At 43.3% G+C, this 23,169-nt stretch overlaps 2 protein-coding genes across 2 annotated transcripts in view; one reads left to right on the top strand and one right to left on the bottom strand.

Annotated features, from left to right (window-relative positions):
- Positions 1-1,818: 1,818 nt before the first annotated feature.
- On the bottom strand, positions 1,819-13,071 carry LOC306770690 (uncharacterized protein; the record flags this gene model as incomplete). Its single annotated transcript, XM_079259590.1, has 7 exons — positions 1,819-2,010; positions 9,604-9,880; positions 9,995-10,105; positions 10,368-10,459; positions 11,894-11,939; positions 12,064-12,731; positions 13,030-13,071. The coding sequence occupies 7 exons, from the start codon at positions 13,069-13,071 to the stop codon at positions 1,819-1,821; spliced, it is 1,428 nt and encodes a 475-aa protein (XP_079115716.1).
- LOC306770757 (NACHT, LRR and PYD domains-containing protein 12-like) overlaps positions 8,154-23,169 on the top strand; it is a 203,309-nt gene continuing 188,293 nt past the window's right edge. The window contains exons 1-3 of the mRNA XM_079259681.1: positions 8,154-8,195; positions 13,798-13,896; positions 17,791-17,878. Coding sequence (XP_079115807.1) covers positions 17,835-17,878 — 44 coding nt within the window. The 5' untranslated portion in view covers positions 8,154-8,195; positions 13,798-13,896; positions 17,791-17,834. The remainder of the gene's footprint in view (positions 8,196-13,797; positions 13,897-17,790; positions 17,879-23,169) is intronic.

Here is a 23,169-nt window from a genome sequence, read left to right as displayed (position 1 = left end):
CAAGATCAGAGCCGTGGTGGAATGGCCAGTCCCTGAGTCCAGGAAGCAACTTCAGAGGTTCCTTGGATTTGCCAATTTTTACAGACGCTTCATCAGAGACTACAGTCAGGTGGCTGCACCTCTCACTCAACTCACTTCAACACTGCAGAGATTCAAATGGACACCCGAGGCAGACAAGGCTTTTATTACGCTAAAGACATTATTTACCAATGCTGCAGTCCTCACTCACCCGGACCCCACCAAACAATACATCGTTGAGGTTGATGCCTCTGATTCAGGAGTAGGAGCAGTGTTATCACAAAGGTCGGCTCAAGATGACAGAATACACCCTTGTGCCTACTTTTCACGTCGTTTGTCACCTGCAGAACGCAACTATGACGTTGGGAACCGCGAACTGCTAGCAGTGGTATTGGCATTGGGGGAGTGGTGTCACTGGCTGGAGGGAGCGGAGCACCCATTTATCGTCTGGACTGACCATAAGAATCTCTCTTACCTCCGGTCAGCCAAGAGGTTAAACCCCCGACAAGCCAGGTGGTCCTTGTTTCTTGACAGATTCAACTTTACTCTTACCTACAGACCTGGATCCAGAAATGTGAAGCCGGATGCACTCTCTCATCAATCAGAAGATGAACCAACCTGCACCCCATCTGAGACGATACTTCCTCCTTCCTGTGTTTTGGGTGCTGTCCTATGGGAGGTGGAACAAAGGATTCAGGAAGCTCTTCAGGTACAACCTCCACCTGACAATGTCCCTGATAACCGCTTGTTTGTTCCAACTCCTCTCAGATCCCAAGTCCTGCAATGGGCTCATTGCTCTGAAATCGCCTGTCACCCTGGAATTCACCGGACTCTGGAGCTCCTCCGTCAGCGTTTTTGGTGGCCACCCATCTGTAAGGACACTCGTGAGTTTGTTTCAGCTTGTACAACCTGTGCCAGAGGAAAGACTTCCAATCAGTCACCTGCGGGTCCGCTCCATCCGCTCCCTATACCTCATCGTCCTTGGTCCCACATTGCAGTGGATTTTGTCACGGGTCTCCTGTATCTCAAGGAAACTCTACAATCCTCACCATTGTTGACCATTTTCCAAGGGAGTGCATTACGTCCCCTTACCCAAACTGCCTTCGGCCTTTGAAACAGCAGTTATTGGTCACCCACGTATTCCGTCTCCATGGTATCCCTACAGATATTGTCTCTGATCGTGGTCCCCAGTTTTCATCTCAGGTCTGGTAAGCATTCTGTGGGGCGTTTGGGGGCAACAGCCAGTCTCTCTTCTGGATATCATCCTCAATCCAATGGCCAGACAGAGCGGGCCAATCAGAGCCTTGAGACAGCCCTTCGATGTGTTTGTGCCCGACATCCTGCCTCCTGGTCCCAGCATCTTCCCTGGATTGAATATGCCCACAACTCCTTCTCCTCCTCTGCTACTGGTATGTCACCATTCATGTGCATGTTTGGGTTCCAGCCTCCGCTTTTCCCTTCACAAGAACTGGAGGTGGCAGTTCCGTCTGTCCAGGAGCACGTCCAACGCTGTCGGCGAGTGTGGCAACAGGCACAGGATGCCCTGTTAAGGACAAACACCAGGTACAAACGCTTTGCTGACTGTCATCGTGCCCCCACACCAGTGTATCGGCCAGGTCAGAAGGTTTGGTTATCATCCAAGGATCTTCCCCTCCAAGTGAGTCTCGTAAACTGGCTCCCCGTTATATTGGTCCCTTTGAAGTGGACAGGGTTGTTAATCCTTCCGCTGTACGTCACAAGCTTCCCCGATCTTTGTCTGTGCACCCCACTTTTCATGTATCCTTGCTGAAACCTGTTTCTTCATGTCCTCTGAGCCCTCCGGCCATTCCCCCTCCACCCCCCCGGGTTGTTGATGGTCACCCTGCTTTTACTGTTGACAGGGTTTTGGATGTGCGTCGTCGTGGGCGGGGCCTTCAGTACCTGGTTGACTGGGCAGGCTATGGTCCGGAGGAGAGGTCTTGGATCCCACGCCGTTTCATTTTGGACCCTGGGCTTTTGAGGGATTTTTATAGGAATCGCCCGGGTGTGCCTGGTGCTCCGCCAGGTGGCGGTTCTTAAGGGGGGGTTACTGTCAGGGTTTTGTTTATGGTTTGTGTATTTGCTCCTGAGGTAATTTGTTTTTCCTTTTTTTTTCCCTCTTTGTTTTAGGCTGTGCAGCAGCCCTGGGCGTGTCAGCACACCTGCATTTCATCATCGCTCCCTCCAGTACTTAAGGAGGGCTGCCTCTCTCAGTCTTTGCCAGATGGTTGTCAGTGGTGCACAGCTCTTGGGTGTGTGTGGCTGCCCAGGACTGCTGCCTGCATTGCTCCTGTGTTAAACTTTGTTTTTCTCTAGTGTTTTGGTGATGTTGCTCATTTTTGCTTTTTTGAGCAATTAAAGGAAGTATTGCCCTCAGTAACCTTCTGTGGTTGTGTCTCTGTCTGGCATTTTTGGGTCTGGTTCTGGCAAGCATGACAACGTCCAGGGTTCCATTTGGGACAGCGCTTACCCCCAGTAGTGTGCACTATAGAAAAAAGTGCGTAGTGCACACAAATTGAGACACAGCCCATGTTTCCCTGTGTTAGTTCTGTGCTCCGTGTTAGTTCTCCCTTCATTTATTTCTGGATTAAAAACCTCTTAGCCCTCCATCTCTGGCTACCTTCTCCTGCATTTGTTTTAATTGAATGGCCTGTAAGTGGATTGGACAAAAACAAATATTTACCGAAGCAACTACAGAATATATTTGAATTAGAAGGGTAGGGCTGCATACTTTGCCTGATTAACCATAAAACAATTGTGTATTTCTGCTGCAGGCGTTAAATTATGGAATTCTTAAATGTTAACCTGAAATGTTGTACAGGTATTGTTTTGTTTAAGAAAATGCTTCAAAAAGAGAAGAAAAAAAAATGTTTTCGAGGATCTATAGAAACTGTAACTTGTGTTATTTCTTTTTATTTTATGAGAATGTTAGTGGTGTTACTTCTGGCGGCAAATAGAAGTTAATCTACAGGTAGGTGCAGGTATTTATAAGTTCATTTCAACGTGCTCCTTTTCATTTGTGGTGTTGTTAACGGCAGAAAGTGAATATTTTTTTCTTTGTTATGTAAACCACGAAAGAAAGAGAATGTGTATGTAAAAGTACCATGAGTGTCGTTGCAGGGCTGCCAACTGTCCAAATAACCTTGGAGTGAGATTTTGTGAAGACAACCCAAATTTTGCTGTAAACAGAACGGCAAGACATTAGACCCAGGATGCTTCATTTTATGTAGGTTTAATACTAAAATATAGCACTCAGAAGTAACATTACAGAATAATAATAATGATAATAATAATTATATATATATATATATATATATATATATATATATATATATATATATATATATATATATATATATATATGTATGTATATATATATATATATGTATGTATATATATATATATATATATATATATATATATATATATATATATATATATATATATATATATATATATATATATATATATATACACAATATATGGACATAAAACTACCAGCTTTATTTGGGAAACACTTGTCAGGCGGTTGGAAAGAGATCTTTAGGAACAACTAAAAGCCAGTACCAGAGAACCAGGGTCCATGCAGGCTCATTATTTAGCAGGTCAGATAAATAATAAGCCCCGAGATCATTAAGAAATTTCTGAACAGAATAACTAAATATACAAAAATACAACCAAAGAAACCTTAAAATCAATCCTGACTGAAGTTTTATTTATTAATATAAACAGAAGTTTATATTAATAAATTATATAAAAGGTCCTTGTCTTGCATATGTCATATTAGAGGGCTGACTCTGCCCTGGCACAGAATATACTGTCTGTTCTGTCCTGAAATGAGCATCAGCTGCTGGTTCTGCTGGCTGGGAGAACAAAGGTAAACATCTGCAGTAATTTACTAATTAAACATTTAAATGTCAAAATACATTTTACAAAATGCTCAAAATGCACCTCTCCCTGAGCCGTCACCTTATCGTGGTGGAGGGGTTTGTGCGTCCCGAAGATCCTAGCAGCTATGTTGTCGGGGGCTTTATGCCCCTGGTAGGGTCACCCATGGCAAACAGGTGTCTAGGGGAGGGACCAGACCAAGCACGGCTCATAGACCCCTATGACGATGACAAACCTGGGCATAAATGTTCCCTTGCCCGGACGCGGGTTACCGGGACCCCCCTCTGGAGCCAGGCCTGGAGGCGGGGTACGAGAGCGAGCGTCTGGTGGCCGGGCCTTCGCCCATGGGGCCCGGTCGGGCTCAGCCCGAAAGGGTTACATGGGCCCCACCTCCCGTGGGCTCACCATCTGCGGGAGGAGCCGTAGGGGTCGGGTGCAATGTGAGCTGGGCGGCAGCAAGGGGCGGGGACCCTGGCGGTCCGATCCCCGGCTGCAGAAGCTGGCTCTAGGGACGTGGAACGTCACCTCTCTGGTGGGGAAGGAGCCTGAGCTTGTGCGCGAGGTTGAGCGGTTCCGACTAGATATAGTTGGACTCACCTCGACGCATGGCTTGGGCTCTGGAACCAGTACCCTCGAGAGGGGCTGGACCTTCTTCCACTCTGGAGTTGCTCATGGTGAGAGGCGCCGAGCAGGTGTGGGCATTCTCATCAGCCCCCAGCTTGGTGCCTGCACGTTGGGGTTTACCCCGGTGGATGAAAGGGTAGTTTCCCTCCGCCTCCGGGTGGGGGGACGGGTCCTGACTGTTGTCTGTGCTTATGCGCCGAACAGCAGTTCAGAGTACCCACCCTTTCTGGGGTCCTTGGAGGGAGTGCTGGAGGGTGCTCCTTCTGGGGACTCCATTGTTCTGCTGGGGGACTTCAATGCTCACGTGGGCAATGACAGTGAGACCTGGAGGGGAGTGATTGGGAGGCATGGTCCCCCCCCTCTGAACCCAAATGGTGTTTTGTTATTGGACTTCTGTGCTCGTCATGGATTGTCTATAACGAACACCATGTTCCAGCATAAGAGTGTCCATATGTACACCTGGCATCAGGATTCCCTGGGCCGCAGTTCAATGATCGACTTTGTAGTCGTATCGTCGGACCTGCGGCCACATGCCTTGGACACTCGGGTGAAGAGGGGGGCGGAGCTGTCAACTGATCACCACCTGGTGGTGAGTTGGCTCAGATGGTGGGGGAGGAAGCCAGTCAGAGCTGGCAGGCCCAAACGTGTTGTGAGGGTCTGCTGGGAACGTCTGGCTGAGTCCCCCGTCAGAGCGAGCTTCAACTCCCACCTTCAGCAGAGCTTCGAACATGTCCCGGGTGAGGCGGGGGACATTGAGTCCGAATGGGCTGTGTTCCGTGCCTCTATTGCTGAGGCGGCCAGCCGGAGCTGTGGCTGCAAGGTCGTTGGTGCCTGTCGTGGCGGTAATCCCAGGACTCGTTGGTGGACACCAGCAGTGAGGGATGCTGTCAAGCTGAAGAAGGAGTCCTATCGGGCCTTCTTGGCCTGTGGGACTCTGGAGGCAGCTGATGGGTACCGACGGGCTAAGCGGCATGCGGCTTCGGCCGTTGCCGAGGCAAAAACTCGGGCATGGGAGGAGTTCGGCGAGGCCATGGAGAAAGACTTCCGGACGGCTTCGAGGAGATTCTGGTCCACCATCCGGCGGCTCAGGAGGGGGAAGCAGTGCTCCATCAATACTGTGTACAGTGGAGATGGGGAGCTGCTGACCTCAACTCGGGACGTTGTGGGTCGGTGGAGGGAATACTTCGAAGACCTCCTCAATCCTACCAACATGGCTTCCCATGAGGGAGCAGAGCTGGTGGACTCAGGGGTGGACTCTCCTATCTCTGGGGCTGAAGTCGCTGAGGTGGTCAAAAAGCTCCTTGGCGGCAAGGCCCCGGGGGTGGATGAGATCCGCCCGGAGTTCCTTAAGGCTCTGGATGCTGTGGGGCTGTCCTGGCTGACACGCCTCTGCAGCATCGCGTGGACATCGGGGGCAGTACCGCTGGATTGGCAGACTGGGGTGGTGGTCCCCCTTTTTAAGAAGGGGGACCGGAGGGTGTGTTCCAATTACAGGGGAATCACACTCCTCAGCCTCCCTGGTAAGGTCTATTCAGGGGTCCTGGAGAGGAGGGTCCGCCGGATAGTCGAATCCCGGATTGAGGAGGAGCAGTGTGGTTTTCGTCCTGGTCGCAGAACAGTGGACCAGCTCTATACCCTCTCTGGGGTCCTGGAGGGGGCATGGGAGTTTGCCCAACCAGTCTACATGTGCTTTGTGGACCTGGAGAAGGCATTCGACCGTGTCCCCCGGGGGCTCCTGTGGGGGGTACTCCGGGAGTATGGGGTACCGGACCCCCTTGTACGAGCTGTCCGGTCCCTGTACAACAGGTGTCAGAGCTTGGTCCGCATTGCCGGTAGTAAGTCGGATTCGTTTCCGGTGAGGGTTGGACTCCGCCAAGGCTGCCCTTTATCACCGATTCTGTTCATAACTTATATGGACAGAATTTCTAGGCGCAGCCGAGGGGTTGAGGGGATCCGACTTGGTGGCCTCAGGATTGGGTCCCTGCTTTTTGCGGATGACGTGGTCCTGTTGGCTTCATCTGGTCGTGATCTCCAGCTCTCGCTTGAGCGATTCGCGGCCGAGTGTGAAGCGGCTGGGATGAGAATCAGCACCTCAAAATCTGAGACCATGGTCCTCAGCCGGAATAGGGTGGATTGCCCTCTCCGGGTCGGGAGTGAGGTCCTGCCTCAAGTGGAGGAGTTTAAATATCTCGGGGTCTTGTTCACGAGTGAGGGAAGGATGGAGCGTGAGATCGACAGACGGATCGGTGCGGCGTCTGCAGTAATGCGGGCTCTGCGCCGGTCTGTCGTGGTGAAGAAGGAGCTGAGCCAGAAGGCGAAGCTCTCGATTTATCAGTCGATCTACGTTCCTACCCTCACCTATGGTCATGAGCTGTGGGTCGTGACCGAAAGAACGAGATCTCGTATACAGGCGGCTGAAATGAGTTTCCTCCGCAGGGTGGCCGGGCTCTCCCTTAGAGATAGGGTGAGGAGCTCAGTCATCCGGGAGGGGCTCAGAGTAGAGCCGCTGCTCCTTCGCCTCGAGAGGAACCAGTTGAGGTGGCTCGGGCATCTGGTCAGGATGCCTCCTGGACGCCTCCCTGGTGAGGTGTTCCAGGCACGTCCCTCGGGGAGGAGACCCCGGGGAAGACCCAGGACACGCTGGAGGGATTACATCTCTCGGCTGGCCTGGGAACGCCTCGGGATCCCCCCCGCAGAGTTGGCAAATGTGGCTGGGGAGAGGGAAGTCTGGGCTTCCCTGCTTAGGCTGCTGCCCCCGCGACCCGACCCCGGATAAGCGGCAGAAGATGGATGGATGGATGGATGGATGGATGGCTCAAAATGCATTTCAAATGTTTTTACCACAGAAACAGCGAATTAGCATTAAATAGTAAGGACACACATACCTGTAAAGTGGGAACCCACTGACGGAGACGTCTCGCGCTGCTCAGTCTGGGACGCACGTCAGGTCGCGCGCTGCGCGCATCCGCCATGTGATTTTGCGGAGACGGATTATTATAACGCTGTAGCCTGTACCTCTCATAGTCTCCGATCACGGGTCTTTTTTCAGGTTTAACAGACAGATCAAAGAAAATGCAGGTGTCAAATATATTCAAAACCGTTTTAACATTAGAAAATAAAATAAAATAAAAGCTTTTGGTGCGTTTTGAGATATTGGAGGTGTGGCGTGAGAGCGTGTGAAGTCACGGAAGTGCGTGAGTCTCACGGCCAATGCGTGAGAGTTGGCTGCTCTGCTCGTTGTGCAATAAGTACATTTGAACTGGATGGAATTGTGATAAAAATGCAAAAGACGTAAATTAACTCAGAGAGAACTTAAAGAATAAAACTCCATTATTTGTTCCCAAGGTTTCATTTAAGTCAACTTATATCAAACTAAATGCATCTAAAAGAACATGACTAACAAAACTAGTAAGTTGAACATCTTTTGTCAAACTTAGCTGGAACTAGTTGTGGTCTTTGTCACCTTTACTCTTCTGTATAAAAAAGGCTTCTATTAAAGAATAAAATCAGTTCAGGCCAAATAAGTGTTGAAGCTGATTTTAATTAAGTCATAAGTTTATTGTGGGACAAACATAATATTTACTGAGAAAAGGGCGTGGAAAGGACGAGACTGGGAGGGGAATTCATTGTAAAACACAAGATTTCATGTAAACAAGGAGTTTACATTAGGTTCTTTAAAATATACTGAAGCAGAATGATCTCCTTCATTGGAGGAGGAGGAAGAATGCCAGCATGATGGTGTAGTAGTTGGCACTGTGGCCTCATAGCAAGAAGGTCTCACTGTGCTTGTGTAGGTTCTCTCAAGCTCGTCTTCCCACACACAAGACATGCACGTTAGGTTAATTACTATGGTCAATTGATCCCTTAGTGCATGTAAGTCACTTTGGGAAAAAGCGTCTGCCTAATGACAATATGAAAAGGATGGTGAGGAGACATCGTCTGCTTGGATCCAGAGAGACCAACAGTAGATTTCTATCATCACACATTTATGAAAGGATTTCAGACGTGACGGCATTCCCAATGACTCCAGATACCGTTGTACTTCTCAATGCTTTGTGTTACCAGTGATGTTTAAGAAAAGTTGCATTTACAAATGGAGTTCTTCACAAAGTACAAATCCTGCTGTGAAGTCATCTTATATAGACGGTTCATGTCGGATATCTATGGCCAGAGCATCAGAGTAAGTGCAGAATGGTGCTGATTGATAAGCCATTGATGAAGAAATCCTATTCCAACAAATATTCTAAAAAATCTTCTTTTACGTAAATAATTGTGTATTAATTCAACAGATAAATCTCTGGAGTCATGTTGCTACAAACAGCTAATTCAGCAAAAAAAAATCTACCTGTAGAGTTTCTTCATGGTAAACATGCCGGCAATGAGGTTAGCATACTCAGAGTTTAAACATAACCCACTATCTAGAACAGAACCCCCAGATCACCAGTGTTCATTTGCACAAGGTGAACTACTCACATGTATCGTGAGTGGCATCACTAAGCCAAGTTTTGTGTTTGCCAAGAGTGTCTCAATCAAGAGTGAGCTGCAGTTGCATTAGGACCCAAGTTACAACATAAGTAATATGTATGTGAACGACCAGAAACACTTGTACACCATACACATCCATCCACACCTCCACCTGAATCATATGTGAAATAAAGTAAAGTGAAGGGGGAAAAAAATCACTTAGGCTTCTTATTCATTTCTTGTCTCATTCTGAACGGTCCAAAGGAGTGATCTAGCTTAGCATTTCTCAATTCTGGTCCTCTGAGACCATTGCCCTGCATGTTTTAGTTCCTTCCAACTCCAGCACACCTGATTCAGATTAAATAAACCGCTCATCGTGTACATTGCAAGTCTGCCAATGAACCGATTTTAGTCAGGTGTGTTAGCTGTTAGCTAAGGTTACCTCTAAAAACATGCAGGGCGTTAGTCTCTGAGGACCAGGATTGACCAGGAAAGTGCTATTTTCTGCTATATTTGTGTTTTTCCCCTGTGTACATTTTAAAACACACTTCAGAAACAGCTTGTAGAATTTTTAATTCTTTCATTTTGTACCTCTTCTCCATCTGGAGCATCGACTGGATTCTGGTGCAGTCCTACTGTCCACAGCTGTTGTGGAGACAGATTGTGCTCTGTTCTTAAAGGGTGGTTATCCCAGCCAAGCCTAAAGATGTCCAGATCCCTCTGCAGACGTGGAAGAAATGTGTGCTGGACACAAAACATGTGGACAGCATCAGACGGATCCAGAAGGCCTTCATCTTCAAGGTTGTGAAGGTTCTCATAGTGTACGCTTGTAACAGCCATCCACACATCTCGCCACAAGCGCTCTATTCTGTTCAATGATATCAAAGTATGCCAAAGTTTCCTCATAAGTTGCCAACTTGAAAAACAAATGAAACCTTGTTTTATTAATCCTTGGGGAAAACTATGAAAATATTAAATATACCTTTGATTGTGGACACTCTTGCCTGACAGGAAACTTCCTCTTCCACAGCCTCTGATGGTGAACATGCATCTTGCTATCCCAACATTTTCCACCCCTTGATCACCTCGCACTCTGAAAATAAATTGCACATTAAAAGATTAACAGTTTAAGTTTAGTCAGTTTGGAAACACTTTACTAAAATTTGAACAATTCACAACTGAACATGTATATTACAAAACTTTCATATCAAAATGTATACAATGGAATGACAGACAGAACTTTATCTGACAGAAATTGTTCTCTGATTGGCTGAGGGTTTCAAGGTTATTGTGAAGAATCAAACTGGCAGATTAGTAAAATGTTGGAAATAATCACAATGAAATCATTTTCTTACCTTAATGGAAAGCCATACTTTTGCACAGCCTCAAGAAAGAAATTAAGTGCAGTGGTTGCTTTGTTATTAGTAGCGGCACTCAGGTACATGATCTAGAGATACAAATATGATTCAGTGGAAATTTAATCAAAGCTTTTTCTGGGTAAAATTAAAAGGTTGACACATTTAAAAGATCAAAAGTAAATAAAGTAAGTTGCATGAGGTAGCAGTAGCTGGAATCTGCCCTCCACTCAAATGCAAAAGAAGAAAATATCTCTAAAGGAGTAGTTAACTAAGCCTTTTCTAATCACGTAATCTTAACAAGTCTAAACATATTTGGACTAATTTGTCAGACAGGAAGATTGGTGTATCATACAGCCAATTTAATGTTGAACCACTTCACCAGCATCTTCACTAGAATTTCTGCAGCCAGAGTCCTGACCAGAACCAGCAGGAGAGATCATATTTCTCCAGTTTTAGCCTCTCTTCATTGGCTGCCTGTTGAATCTAGAATAGAATTTAAAATCCTTCTCCTTACATATAAAGCCCTCCACAACCAGGCACCACTATATATCAAACACCTCATAGTTCCTTATATACCAAGCAGAGTACTTCGTTCGCAGACTGCAGGCTTACTTGTGGTTCCTTGAGTCTCACAGAGCCGAGCAGGAGGCAGAGCCTTTGGTTATCAGGCCCCTCTCTTATGGAATAAGCTCCCAGTTAGTGTTAGGGAAGCAGACACCCTCCCCACCTTTAAGACAAGGCTGAAGACTTATCTTTTTGATAAGTCCTATAGCTAGGGATGGTTAGCATCCCTTAATTATGCTGCTATAGGTTTAGACTGCTGAGGGACATTTCCTGATACACTGAGCTTCTTTCTCTCTCTCTCTCTTTTATCCCCCCCCCCCCCAATAACAGTGTTGCATCATTAACATGTATGTCTCCTGTCTCAACAGGTCTCCCTGGCCGGGAGTAGCAGTTCCTGTTGTCTTTCTGTCCTCTTTCCCCCACACAGCAGAGGCATGTAATGTTCAGATCAAGCCATCAGACCGAGCCATTTATTAGTGGTGGTCATAAGATGGCGCAGAGGTTTTACGTCATCACGTTGGTGTGGAGGCACGTAGTTTTGGTTGTAAAAGCGTAGTACAAGTTTTTCAGCAATAAAGAATGTACATGAAGCTCCGTCTCTCGAGTTATTTCAAGCTTAGCAGACATCCTAACAAAATGTCATAAGGCAGATGGCTGCCTGTCCTTGAGCCGGGTTCTGCCGGAGGTTTCCTTCCTGTTAAAAGGAAGTTTTTTTCCTTCCCACTGTCACCAGTGTGCTTGCTCAGGATGGGAGATTGAGTTGGACCTCCAACTCAGTCTGTTGGTTTCCTTATATAGGCTGTTATGAATTGGCCTTCATTATGTTTTCCCCTCTGTCTGTAAAGCGTCTTGAGATGGCATTGCTGTGATTTGACGCTATATAAATAAAGTTGAATTGAAATGGAATAGAATCTCACTTTCATCTTTAACTGCCTAATAAAAAGAAAGAGGAAAATCACCTTTCTTGAGTAGCCATCAATCCCTCCAAATATTACCAGGCCAAATCTGTGGGGGAAAAAAAGTTCATTTATTAAGTACCAACAGACAACTCTGTTAAAAATCAATAACATATTCCAGTATTTAGAAATATCATCGGACATTTACAAACTGTAGGTAAACATCATCCTACCTTATAAGTTTATGATTTGTGTCAATATGTACCAAGTGAAGAGGACCTTGAACAGAATATGTCCTGCGGGCTACACATCCCAGCCTTGTCATTCTTGAGAGAACACCTGCAGAGTCCACCCGATGCATTGATGAGGACACCCTCTTCCACTGGACACGGTGACCCATGGCGTGAAGTATTCCTTTCATCATCCTGTATCCGACATGTGGTTTTCTTGCTTTGACTGACCTAACTAAACTGTCCAGCTCTTCATCAGTCAGTGTACTGTAGCACTGCTTGATGGAAATGCCATATTCCTGCAAGCGCCGTTTTACTGTCCTGACAGATATTCCCAGAAGTTCTGCAATTTGGGGCACTGATAAGGCCATTTCTGTTAGTGCCTGTAGTTGATGAGGAGACACATCATATTTAGGTCGTCCGAGCTCTCCTTCCAACACTGGCACTTGAGATGGGGTCGAGTCGATATGCTCCATACTAACAAGGGTTGACAACTCCATCAAGGCATTCATAACATCTTGAGGGATCTCAGCATGGTTGGACAAAGATCTTAAAAGCATCATCTCGTGGTTGACAACAAAATGCAGATAGTCCTCATCAAGGGGCTGTCTGTGCAAGACTTGGGAAACTTTATTCAGAAGTCGGTGAAGAAGCTCTCTTTTCAGCTGCTCCTAAGTTAAATGGATATAATGTTACATTACTTCACTTGTTAATACAAACTACACATTTCCGCGTGTGTTATGCACACAAATTTGTTAAGTGGAAAATCTTTTGTAGTGGTTCCCACTGCTTAGCTTGCCTAAATTAAATTAAACTACTGCTGACTGGCAAACTGAAAACAGTGGTCGTTAGCATTGTCATGATGGACAAACTGTCTTCTCCCTTTGCTCATCTCTGTGTAACACAGATGCAAACAATCAGGACTAGGTGCAGTTATAAAAAAAAACAACAACAAAAAAAAACACTTACCTGATCGTTAGTGCCGACTGCGTTACCTGAAGAGGCCGCCATCTTCCCATGAGATACGGTCGCGTTAGTTTGAGGAGCGTGGGAAATGTCACCCGTGACGTGGTTGTGAGAAATGCTCATAATTTAACACTCTTGCAGCGTAATTGTATAAAGTAATGACTGACACAACTTTAATAGCTTATCTTTATTGGTTCCACAGGATGTATTTTCGATTTACTGAAGAATAATAGTTTGTGCAGCAGGTGTTTAAAAAAATCATGGCAATTTCTACGGTTCCTGAAGGCAACATGATGAAGGGAACGCTGTCAGCCTCCTGCGCTGTGCTGTCAATCATTCCCGTTATCTTTAGCCCCGCCCACACGCCACATCAGGGCCAAAAGTTTGAAACTGAAAAACAGGAATCTGAAAGTTAAATATCAAAAGAGCAAAGTGAAATAAAAATGTGAAACTGTGAATGAGGTTTTGAAAATGACAGAAAAAAAGTCTAAATTTGAATCGCTAGATTCTAAAACTGAGTAAATAAAATCTCAAACTCGCAAAATAATCTAATATTGAAAATTAATTTTTAGAAAAAATGTTTCAAAAATAAATTATATAAACCCTTTGGAATTAAATTTGATACTAACATTGGATCCACTTTGTTTTATTTTGTATACAATTACCTGTTTTTCAAAGTTCACCGTAAAAACTTGACTTTCATTTTCAAATGAATTTTAATCAGTTTCAAATATTTTTTTCAAATAAACGAACAAATTGGCCCTGATTTAGCTCCATAGTATGAGGAGAAATGAAAGTGAAAGTATGTATAACTCCATCTTGTGTCGACGGCACGGCAGTAACGACAGAAAACTTGAATTCTGATTCAAGGTAAGAGTATGAACAACGTTCTTCTTTGTTCTGTCAGATTGTCTGAGAGGGTTTTCTCTCTGTGGAAAGAAAGAAGCGCTAAACTCTGATCCGTCGTTAGAAACAGTTTTTATTCAACTGAGTGATTTCCTGGTTTTTTGCTGTGACGCAGCACAAAACCTCCATTTTACTGCGACACTTCAGCGGACCATCGTGTGATTTTCTCTGAAAAGTTAAATAAAGTCACATGCTTATCTTCTTTTTTTTTCTAGCAGATTGAACTTTCCTGTTGTCATCTCCGTATTTCCTCGCGCTCACATTAACGCAGTGTTTCTCGTTTCTGGTCCTCAGCCCTCCGTACCCTGCATTGTCTAATAGGCAACCCTATTTTAACACATCTGAAATAAATAAAAGGCTCGTTACGGGCTGCAGAGAACTTAATGAAGTTTAATAATCTTACTCTGGTGCTTTGGAGGAGGATCATGTCTAAAACAGGCAGAGCATTAATGTGTTGTAAGTAATGAACAATCAGCGGCTTTATGCGAACATTTCGTCCGCCGCGGGGCCTTGTAGGGTTAAAATGTCGTGTAAAGTAAGACCTCTGATAATAACCAGTAAAGACAATGGTTTTATTAAGGCCGCTCTTTAAATGATGGAAATATCCAACTAAAAACAGGAGACCCGTTCCAGAAAGCATTTTATATTAAAACCTGTTGCCGGTTAATCCTGACAGAGTTGGGAGAACCTCGGACTTTTTCGTTACAAAAGTCTTTCATGGTATCTGACTCAGTGAAGTCAACTCCTATGTGTACACGTAGACCCACAGATTATTCTTTATGCGACAGTTCCACCTGCTGGGTGATTGTAAAACCGCAACTACATGTCTGGACATCATACAGTTCAAACATAATTCTGCCAATCAGTTAAATGCCTTGTTTCTTCAAAACATTTAACATTTCAAGCTTTATTGAAATTTTAAATCTTGAAAGTTGAAGCATTGTATAAAAACACATCATTATTTGATTACTCAAGAAGCTTCCAGCTAAAGCATTTCCCTGTGGAGATTCTAAAGAAGCTAAAAGTCTCGTCTAACAACATATTTGAAAGTTTATTCATGTTTAAAGGTTTAGTTCACCCTAATACCATAAAGTGTTATGACACCAAACTACTAAGCAGTAGTAATCGATAAAGTTGGTTTAATTTCCTTAAACTCTATTATACAGAAATGTTCTTGTATATATTTATTATTTAAAGCATTTATGCACTATCTTTGGACCTGGAAAAACATAACATGAAATGGAATATGGTCCTCTTTTTGTTGTGGGAATTTAAATAAAAAAGTGAAAAATAGCAAAGTTAGAAATTTTTTATTAATTCATTACAAATCAGAACATTTGCAGAGAAAAGAAAGAAATCTAACATCTGCAAATCAGAACAAGACACATTTTTCCTTAATGTGTCACAGTCAGAAGGTATAGAGACAATAAATGTACACACTGATATAAACATACATGACGTATAATATGAATAATAACACCTTTCCTTTAGAATATTTTACACAATGCAATGTTTACTTGTAGCATAGAGTATAAATAGGTAATACATGTTTCTCTGATTTCTGCCTGTCAGAACGTATTAACAGCTTGTTTTTATTAAATATTGACTTGTTTGTCTCAAATCATCCAATTTATTACTTTATTAATTTGTTTATAATTTATGATGCCTTGGTTTCATTAAACTAAATGTGCTGGTCAAACTGGTCATTAACAGGTGAAACTACTGACCAGTTTAACCTGGACTGATATCTGATGGATCTGTCAGACTGTGGTGATAAATAGTGTCAAATCATTTTAAACTGATCACAGTAAAACTTTCTTTCTCTGTTTCAAGTCAACACAACAGTTTTTGATACAATCAGCACTCGCTTAGTCTTTATCCATATTTCTCTGCAATGAGATAAAGGGTGCAGTAAATAGAAGACAAGGGGTCCAGAACTGTGGGTCTTAAAATGTGGGTTTCCTGGTGTGCAGGCAGGCCAGTCCTGTACCAGGACCCTCTTCCTCCTCATTGTTGCTGCTGTCACATATAAAATGTGGTTCACCCTCACTGTGTTTATTTATTTACTGAATTTTTATTTGCATTTTGATGCCTTGCCAGTTGTTTCTGGTTTGGGTTCCTGCACTGGAGGAGCTTTCAGAACTTCACTACTTGATGTTTCATATATGAAGTTGCCTTGGATTAAAGTGTTAATATTAAAATAAAGTTTTGTCACAATAGTAATTAGAATATTTGCCTTCCATGAATGAAAACCAGGAACGTCATATTTGATAGTGTTGTAAAAGTGGACAGATGCTCAAAGAGGGTTAAATGTTTTCATCGTTAATCCAGATGTTCAGGCGAGTCTTAACATAGAACTACCAGGAATTTCAGATTCTCTGAAGTCCCCCCGCCCCCCCCACCTCTTGCAGCTAATCACCCGATTTACTGACGTTTTTCAGATCAGGTCGTCTGCACTTTATGCCCCCACCCAGATTACAAGATGTGCAAGATGAACCTTCTTTCCCTTCAGTTCAAATCTGTAGAGATGATGGCATGTGCTTACTCTTTATCCTGCTTCCCCTTGCCTCCTTGTGGCCAGGTGCCCGGCTGACTCTGGGGTGGGCCGGCTGGGTCTGCTTACTTTAATGCAGGAAAAGACAAGTAAAAGGAGAGGGAGAAAAAATTATTTATTGTTTTTTTTTTTTTTACGGCACAGCACCATGTTGTGTTGTGCCATTATCATTTGTCCTTGTTAGGTTTTTTATGTAAACATGCCATCTTTTTGGTTGTTTCTTTTTCTGATTGATGTAGCTGTTACACACTAGAATTTCCCTCCGAACGAAGAAAGTATATCTATCTACCTATCTGTTTATTTTTAATCCTACTATTATTACAAGAACTGTAAAGATCCAGTATAAAGAAAAGTTGCAGTGCCATTCTTCATATTTTTGATAAATATTTTTTTTTGTTTCATCCCAATTAATGGAAAAATATCTGAATAAAACATTGAGTAAATTGTTTTTTATTAACTAGACGGTGATTGTGGATTACACCTTGTGATTATTGATGACTTTAGAATAAATAGAAAGTGCTAAAACAAGAGAGAAAGACTTCTTTGATGATGAAGATGATGATGATTTGCTTCTCCACTCTTCTTACAAAGACCGTTATCTCTCCTTCATGTAGTTTCTACAGTTTCAATGTACGGGCTAGTTGCAAGAAGTGAAACCAGGGATTTTATAATGTAATCGTGTGTAGATTGAAATGTAATCCAGTTGGAATATAGCTCAGTCTTAACAAATATCAGATTTTCTATTTGATTTCATTTTTATTTCACTCTGTCACCTGAACTTGGAAATGCTTTTACATTATAAATGAGGAAGAGGTTTGTAGTTTTCCCCCTAATTCTCTTTATCAGGAGGAACGGTGGTCCACCGGTGTGAAATTCTCATCCGAAAAGCTTTGCTTGCTGAACAGAGGTCCGCATCAGGTCTGCTGAAAAAGAGCAGCTATAACTTCCCTTCTGTACTTCTTATTGTTAAAATTCCAGCTGTGAGGCTTTATTCATTTCCTAAGTAAGAGAGCACGAATGTTTGTATGTGGCTCCCATTTGCCCTGCTCACGTAGCAAGTCTCGTTGCATTATGTCTTCTTTTGTCGAAATATGCCCAAATTCAGATTATTCATATTCTTGGTTGCGACATGCTCGTGCATGTTGCCTTTGTGTCTGCCAGAGCTCAAAGCCTGAAAGCTTATAGGAGGAAGGAAGACGGTTTGGAGCTAAATGGAACTTTTAGCACTACCCCCAGGTCTCAGACCTGAACAGACATGTTTGTTTTCATTCTTTAGTTCTGAGTGTTTCTGCTTTACCTCTCAGGAAGACGAGGAAGACGAGGACGGAGCAGAGTCTGCAGGATCCAGATGGCAGACCCATCAAGACCTCCACACTCCAGAACTGGACCAGAGTAAGTGGACTGCTCAATAAGGGGGTGGGGGGGGGGGGGGGGGGGGGGGGGGGCATGACAACTAAATGCTGGAGCTGAAAATGAAAGTCTTGAAACCTGCCCAGTTGTCCAGGTTTTAAAATGTATTTTAATTAAAAAGATTCAGAGCTGACAGCAAAGGACCATGTCAAAGTAGGCCTGGGCGATATGGCCTAATACTGATATCCCAATATATATTTTTTTGTCAATATGCCAGTGCACGATATATATCCAGTAAGTTTTGAGATCTCCACTAAGATTTTGTGTTAACGTTGATTTTAACATTGTCATACATAAAAAGAATGCAATCCAATACTTTAGAGAGAAGTAGAAAAGTGTTAAAAGGGAGGAAAGAAGAGGAGAAATCATAATAAAGTTAAATTTAACAAACGTATTATTTTTAAACCAGGGATCTGCACTCATTTGCTGTAGCAATATAGCTGGTGTTCTTGCTGTAACCTGGTCCTTAAACACCTAACAAGAACAGCTTAGGTCAGTGTTTTTCAACCACTGTGTTGTGGCACACTAGTGTGCAACGAGAGATCATGAGGTGTGCCATAAGAAATTATCCCATTTCACCTAATTAGTCTAAAAAGCAACTCTGTGTTTTGTGATTTTTTTCAGTGAAAATGGTGTTAATTGGCTCAAAGAAGGTTGAAAAACACTGGCTTAGGCTTTAACAAACATACCCTTTCAAGACATTTCAAAACTTTAAAAATTAAAGAACCTTTTTCTGTGCAAGACTGCATTTATTGTAAGAGACAAATAAACAAATAAATAAATAGAATTTGTTTATTTGTCTCTTACAATAAATGCAGTCTTGCACGAATTTAATAAATAAATAGAATTAAATTGGTACAGAAGTCCATAAGTTACAAAAATAAAAATCATCAGCAAGAAGTGTTGACTAGCATATTTAAAAACCAAGGTGCACTTTTTGTACTTGTTCAAGTTTGTAATAGACCCCACAAGATGATAGATGAATGGAAGTCCAAGATATAAATGCAAAAACAAACAAACAAAACATTTAAATCATAGAAGTGGGTGCCATGGTTTTTTCCATTGCTTGTTTGCAATAACAACCCAGCACAAGTATGTGTCTTGAGGTATTGTGCTGAAAACACTAGTCTTGTCAACAGCGTCTGACTTGAGTGATGCCCTGTGACGTGTGACCATATTCTCACTGGTACTGATTGATGGGAACTAGCGGTAGGTGCACGCAGATATTTTTTTACCAAATTTTTCAGGTTTGGAAACATTTCCAATGGTGCTTCCACCACAGCAGCGAATCAGCTTTAGTGTCAGCACTTGCACTCTGCAAGTAGATGGCAACTCTTCTTTCATCATCTCTTTGAGTGACAATGTAGTTGTGGAAGAGCAAATTAATTTGATTGACTTTCAACTGGTAATGTGGAGTCCCTCCAGTGGCGTACGACGAGTACATATTGTGAATATGGAAAAAGGACCAGTAAATTAGTGGCTATGCATGTGAAACATAGAACCTCTTCCCCATTTATAACTCAGATCTGCAAGAACTCTTCCACTTTGGTCTCAGATGAGGATGAAGTTAATGCATTTTTACTATGTTTCAACTCTCTATAAATCAAAAGCTAACTCTGACCCTTCCTATTTGCATAACTTCTTGAATAAGTTAGAAATCCCCATAATTGACAACACTGACAAACTGTCTGGACACTCCCTTTTCTCTACATAAACTTCTAACCACTCTTGAGTTGATGCTGCAACGGCCCTCACCACCGGCCTTTCAGCCGGGCAGTAACAATGCAAAATGGTAAGACGTCCAGACCAGATGACTTTCCAGCATCATTTTTAAAGAAATTTTTAAAACCAATTCACCCCATCAAGTTCTTTTATCCCCAAGACCAACAAAATTTTTGAGGAATGTAGCAGCTGGAATGTAGCTTGCTTATTGCTAAACTAGTTCCCAGATTTTGGCTAATCATTTAAACCCCTGACTCTAAAATTTTCTCCTACAATCAAACTGTTTTTTGTTTTTTTTGTTTTTTTGTTTTTTTATGAAGTAGGAGCTTTTTTAAAATATCCGCAGGTTACTCAATCTCCTTCTTTCTAAACACAGTACAACAGAAGCAGAATTGGTCAACTTAATGGATGTAGAGAAGGCTTTTGATTGGGTGAGGTGAGTATTTGTTCTAAGTTCTACACAGATCTGGTTTTGGTAAAAAAAAAAAAATTAGTGTATCAGACTGTTACACAACAGCCCTATTGCCTATATTATTACCAACTCCACCCAGTTCAAACCACTTTCACTTTCGTGGGGCTGCCGCCAGGGTTTCCGTCTCCCTGGCTATTTGCCCTCGCCATTGAACCGTTGTCCCTTGCCCTTAAAAGGTTATCCTTTTTCTCAAGAATTACAAGAAACGGATTCGAACACAAGGTGTCTCTCTCTATGCTGATGACTTTGTGTTTTATGTTTCACAACCTAACAATTGTCTAAGCAGGGTTTTAGAACATCTACAAACCTTCAGCTCCTTCTTAGGTTATAAGTTGAACATTAATAAGTGTGAATGTTTTCCACTTCGCGATGCAATCTAAGCCCAGCTGCTACTCTTTCAGCTGAGCCCTTCCGGTTTCATTATTCAGGTATTAACATCTCAAACAACTTTAGCTCCATCTTAAAGAATAACATTTTAAAGTTATTCAGCCAGATATTCAGCCAGATAAAATCAAGCTTTGAACGGTAGAATGTCTTTCCCTTGTCACTCGTAGGGAGAGTTAACAAAGTAAAAAGATTCTATTTCTTCTCCAATGTCTGCCAGTGTATCTTTTTTAAAGATCTGGACCAACATATCTCATCCTGTATTTGGGCAGGAAGGCCCCCAAGGGGGCCCCCAAGAGATACTGGTGGATTTGCTCACTCCAACTTTATGGCATATGTATGGACTAATAATAATAATAAAGAAAGTGGTAACTGGTGTAACTGGCCTGATACCGACTGGTGCAAGATGGAGGTTCACTCATGTAACTTCATATCACCAACAACCTAGTTGTTATATCCATTACAAATATTTGTAAAGAAGTTCGGGCAGGAATTCAAAGATTTCTCTTCCTCATCTCTGATGCCTATTTGCTATAACCACTTATTTTTTACTTCTCTAGCTGACTCAGCCTTTGGTGTGGAAGGAGAAGGGTTTAGTTTGTTTTAAACAATCTTTTAAGGAAAGGACCAGTAGTGTTGTTTAGGGTACTGAGTATACCCTCTTCTTTTTCAGTCAACATTGAGTAAACCCTTTTCTAAACCACCTGTGATGTGGCTTTTACAGTTAAAAATATCCCTTCACTTGTACCTATGTCAACCAACAGCTCAGCTAAGATTACCCATGCTGCATTGGTACAGTTAGTTAATCAAATCAAATCAAAGATACTTTATTCATCCCCGAGGGGAAATTCAGAGTTCAAGCCAGCTCGTCCAAGGTCAGGCATACAGACATGTAACATTCATGACAAAAGAGCAATACAGAACCGAGCTTAAGCTTAGGCCTTGCAGCTATTACAGCACTGCCTTACAATAGATAAGAACAGAGATACAATAGGATCATACGGGGTCAAGGGCAAAAAAAGGTCATGTAGGAAGACGCAGTCCAAAAATACAGAGAAAAAAAAACTCATACACTAAAGCACAGACTAAACAAGACACACAAAGTCCAGGAAGGAGTTGAATCATGTGGGAGGGGGCTCGGGGTGGATGAGGAGGGGGGGACAGAGCATCTGTGAACACGTCTTCTTCTCAGGGGGCGTTGTGCCAGCCCAAGGCCTCTGGGAAGCCGAATCCCCAGGCGAGGGAAACAATTTGCCCACGACCTTGAGGTCCATAGCTGATCTCAGGCAGGCAGCTCCAGACAGCCGAATGGGGGGGTCAATTTCTACCGAATCTAGCAGACATTTTCTCCATGTTGTTATCGATTTTGCGGACCAGCTCCGGGACCGCGGCCAGATGCCCAGTTTGAGCCAGACTGGCATCCTGCTTACGGTCGAGTCCGGTCAATGCAAGAGTCTGTGCACTGCTAGCCCGGCACATACCGTTACAGAATTCTGGCAGCCTGCCAGTTGTTGCCAGAATCTCACGGGTCTTGAGGTAGATCAAGACTCCACCAGTATCAATCAGCAGAATCCCGCTCACCAGTAATCCAAAGATGTAAACATCCTCCACGTCCTCAGAGGACAGAACCGACAGACACATCGGTCTCCATCTGGCCCATGAGTCCTGAACGTATCCAGCCGGAAGCGTCCCCTCAGGACATGCAGGCTCCCCTCTGCCCGATCGTCAGGTTGAGAAAATTTGATCAATTGTGTTGAGAGACCAGCTGATCAAATCCATGACTCAGCCTTTGGTGTGGAAGGAGAAGGGTTTAGTTTGTTTTAAACAATCTTTTAAGGAAAGGACCAGTAGTGTTGTTTAGGGTACTGAGTATACCCTCTTCTTTTTCAGTCAACATTGAGTAAACCCTTTTCTAAACCACCTGTGATGTGGCTTTTACAGTTAAAAATATCCCTTCACTTGTACCTATGTCAACCAACAGCTCAGCTAAGATTACCCATGCTGCATTGGTACAGTTAGCCATCAGCTGCATTAACGTTAGCCTGAACATAGATAAAAGAAAGATACATATGTCTATGAGCCTGACACCCTTAAGTCCTTTTGTTGAGAGTGAACATCTCTCCGGTGTGTGGACAGGATGGGGCTGCAGCAGAGCTGGAGGTTGGAATGAATCTCAACTGGAAAATTAGCCTTGATACAACACTGGTACAGTTTTGGATGAAGAGGTCAAAATGGGCGAGTTTGTCTTTTTGTAGCTGAGGTCCACATAAATCTGGGGGTGGAAAAAAGGAATAGTTTACTAAAGATACATAGTTGTCTCTCACTAGTCTGTGTGCCGGTACTGGTTTAGTCATTTCATAAGTCTTCCTCCCTGACACCAAATGACAATGAGCAAATATATTGTAAAAAGATTTCTGTTTATCACGCTGCCACCACCTTTGTTAATCCGGTCTGGTCCGGTGTCAGAGGCAAGAGAGCACCCACCACAACAGTTTATATGTATACACAACAACCTTTATTAGAAAAATGTTGATCCGGTAAAAATGTCTGGGACCTGGAGATGAAATAAAGGAGTCAGTAGGCAGAGCACTACACCATGTTCTGCGTGCAAACACTGCAAAGAAAAAGGAGCTATTAACACCAAAAAAGGCACACAAGAACAGCTGCACAGCAACACCACACAGCACACTAGGGG

This window comes from Telmatherina bonti, assembly GCF_933228915.1.
Source record: "Telmatherina bonti genome assembly, chromosome: 20".
NCBI lineage: Eukaryota > Metazoa > Chordata > Actinopteri > Atheriniformes > Telmatherinidae > Telmatherina > Telmatherina bonti.
The sequence above is the reverse complement of the archived record's forward strand: the minus strand, read 5'-3'. Positions and strand labels throughout refer to the sequence as shown.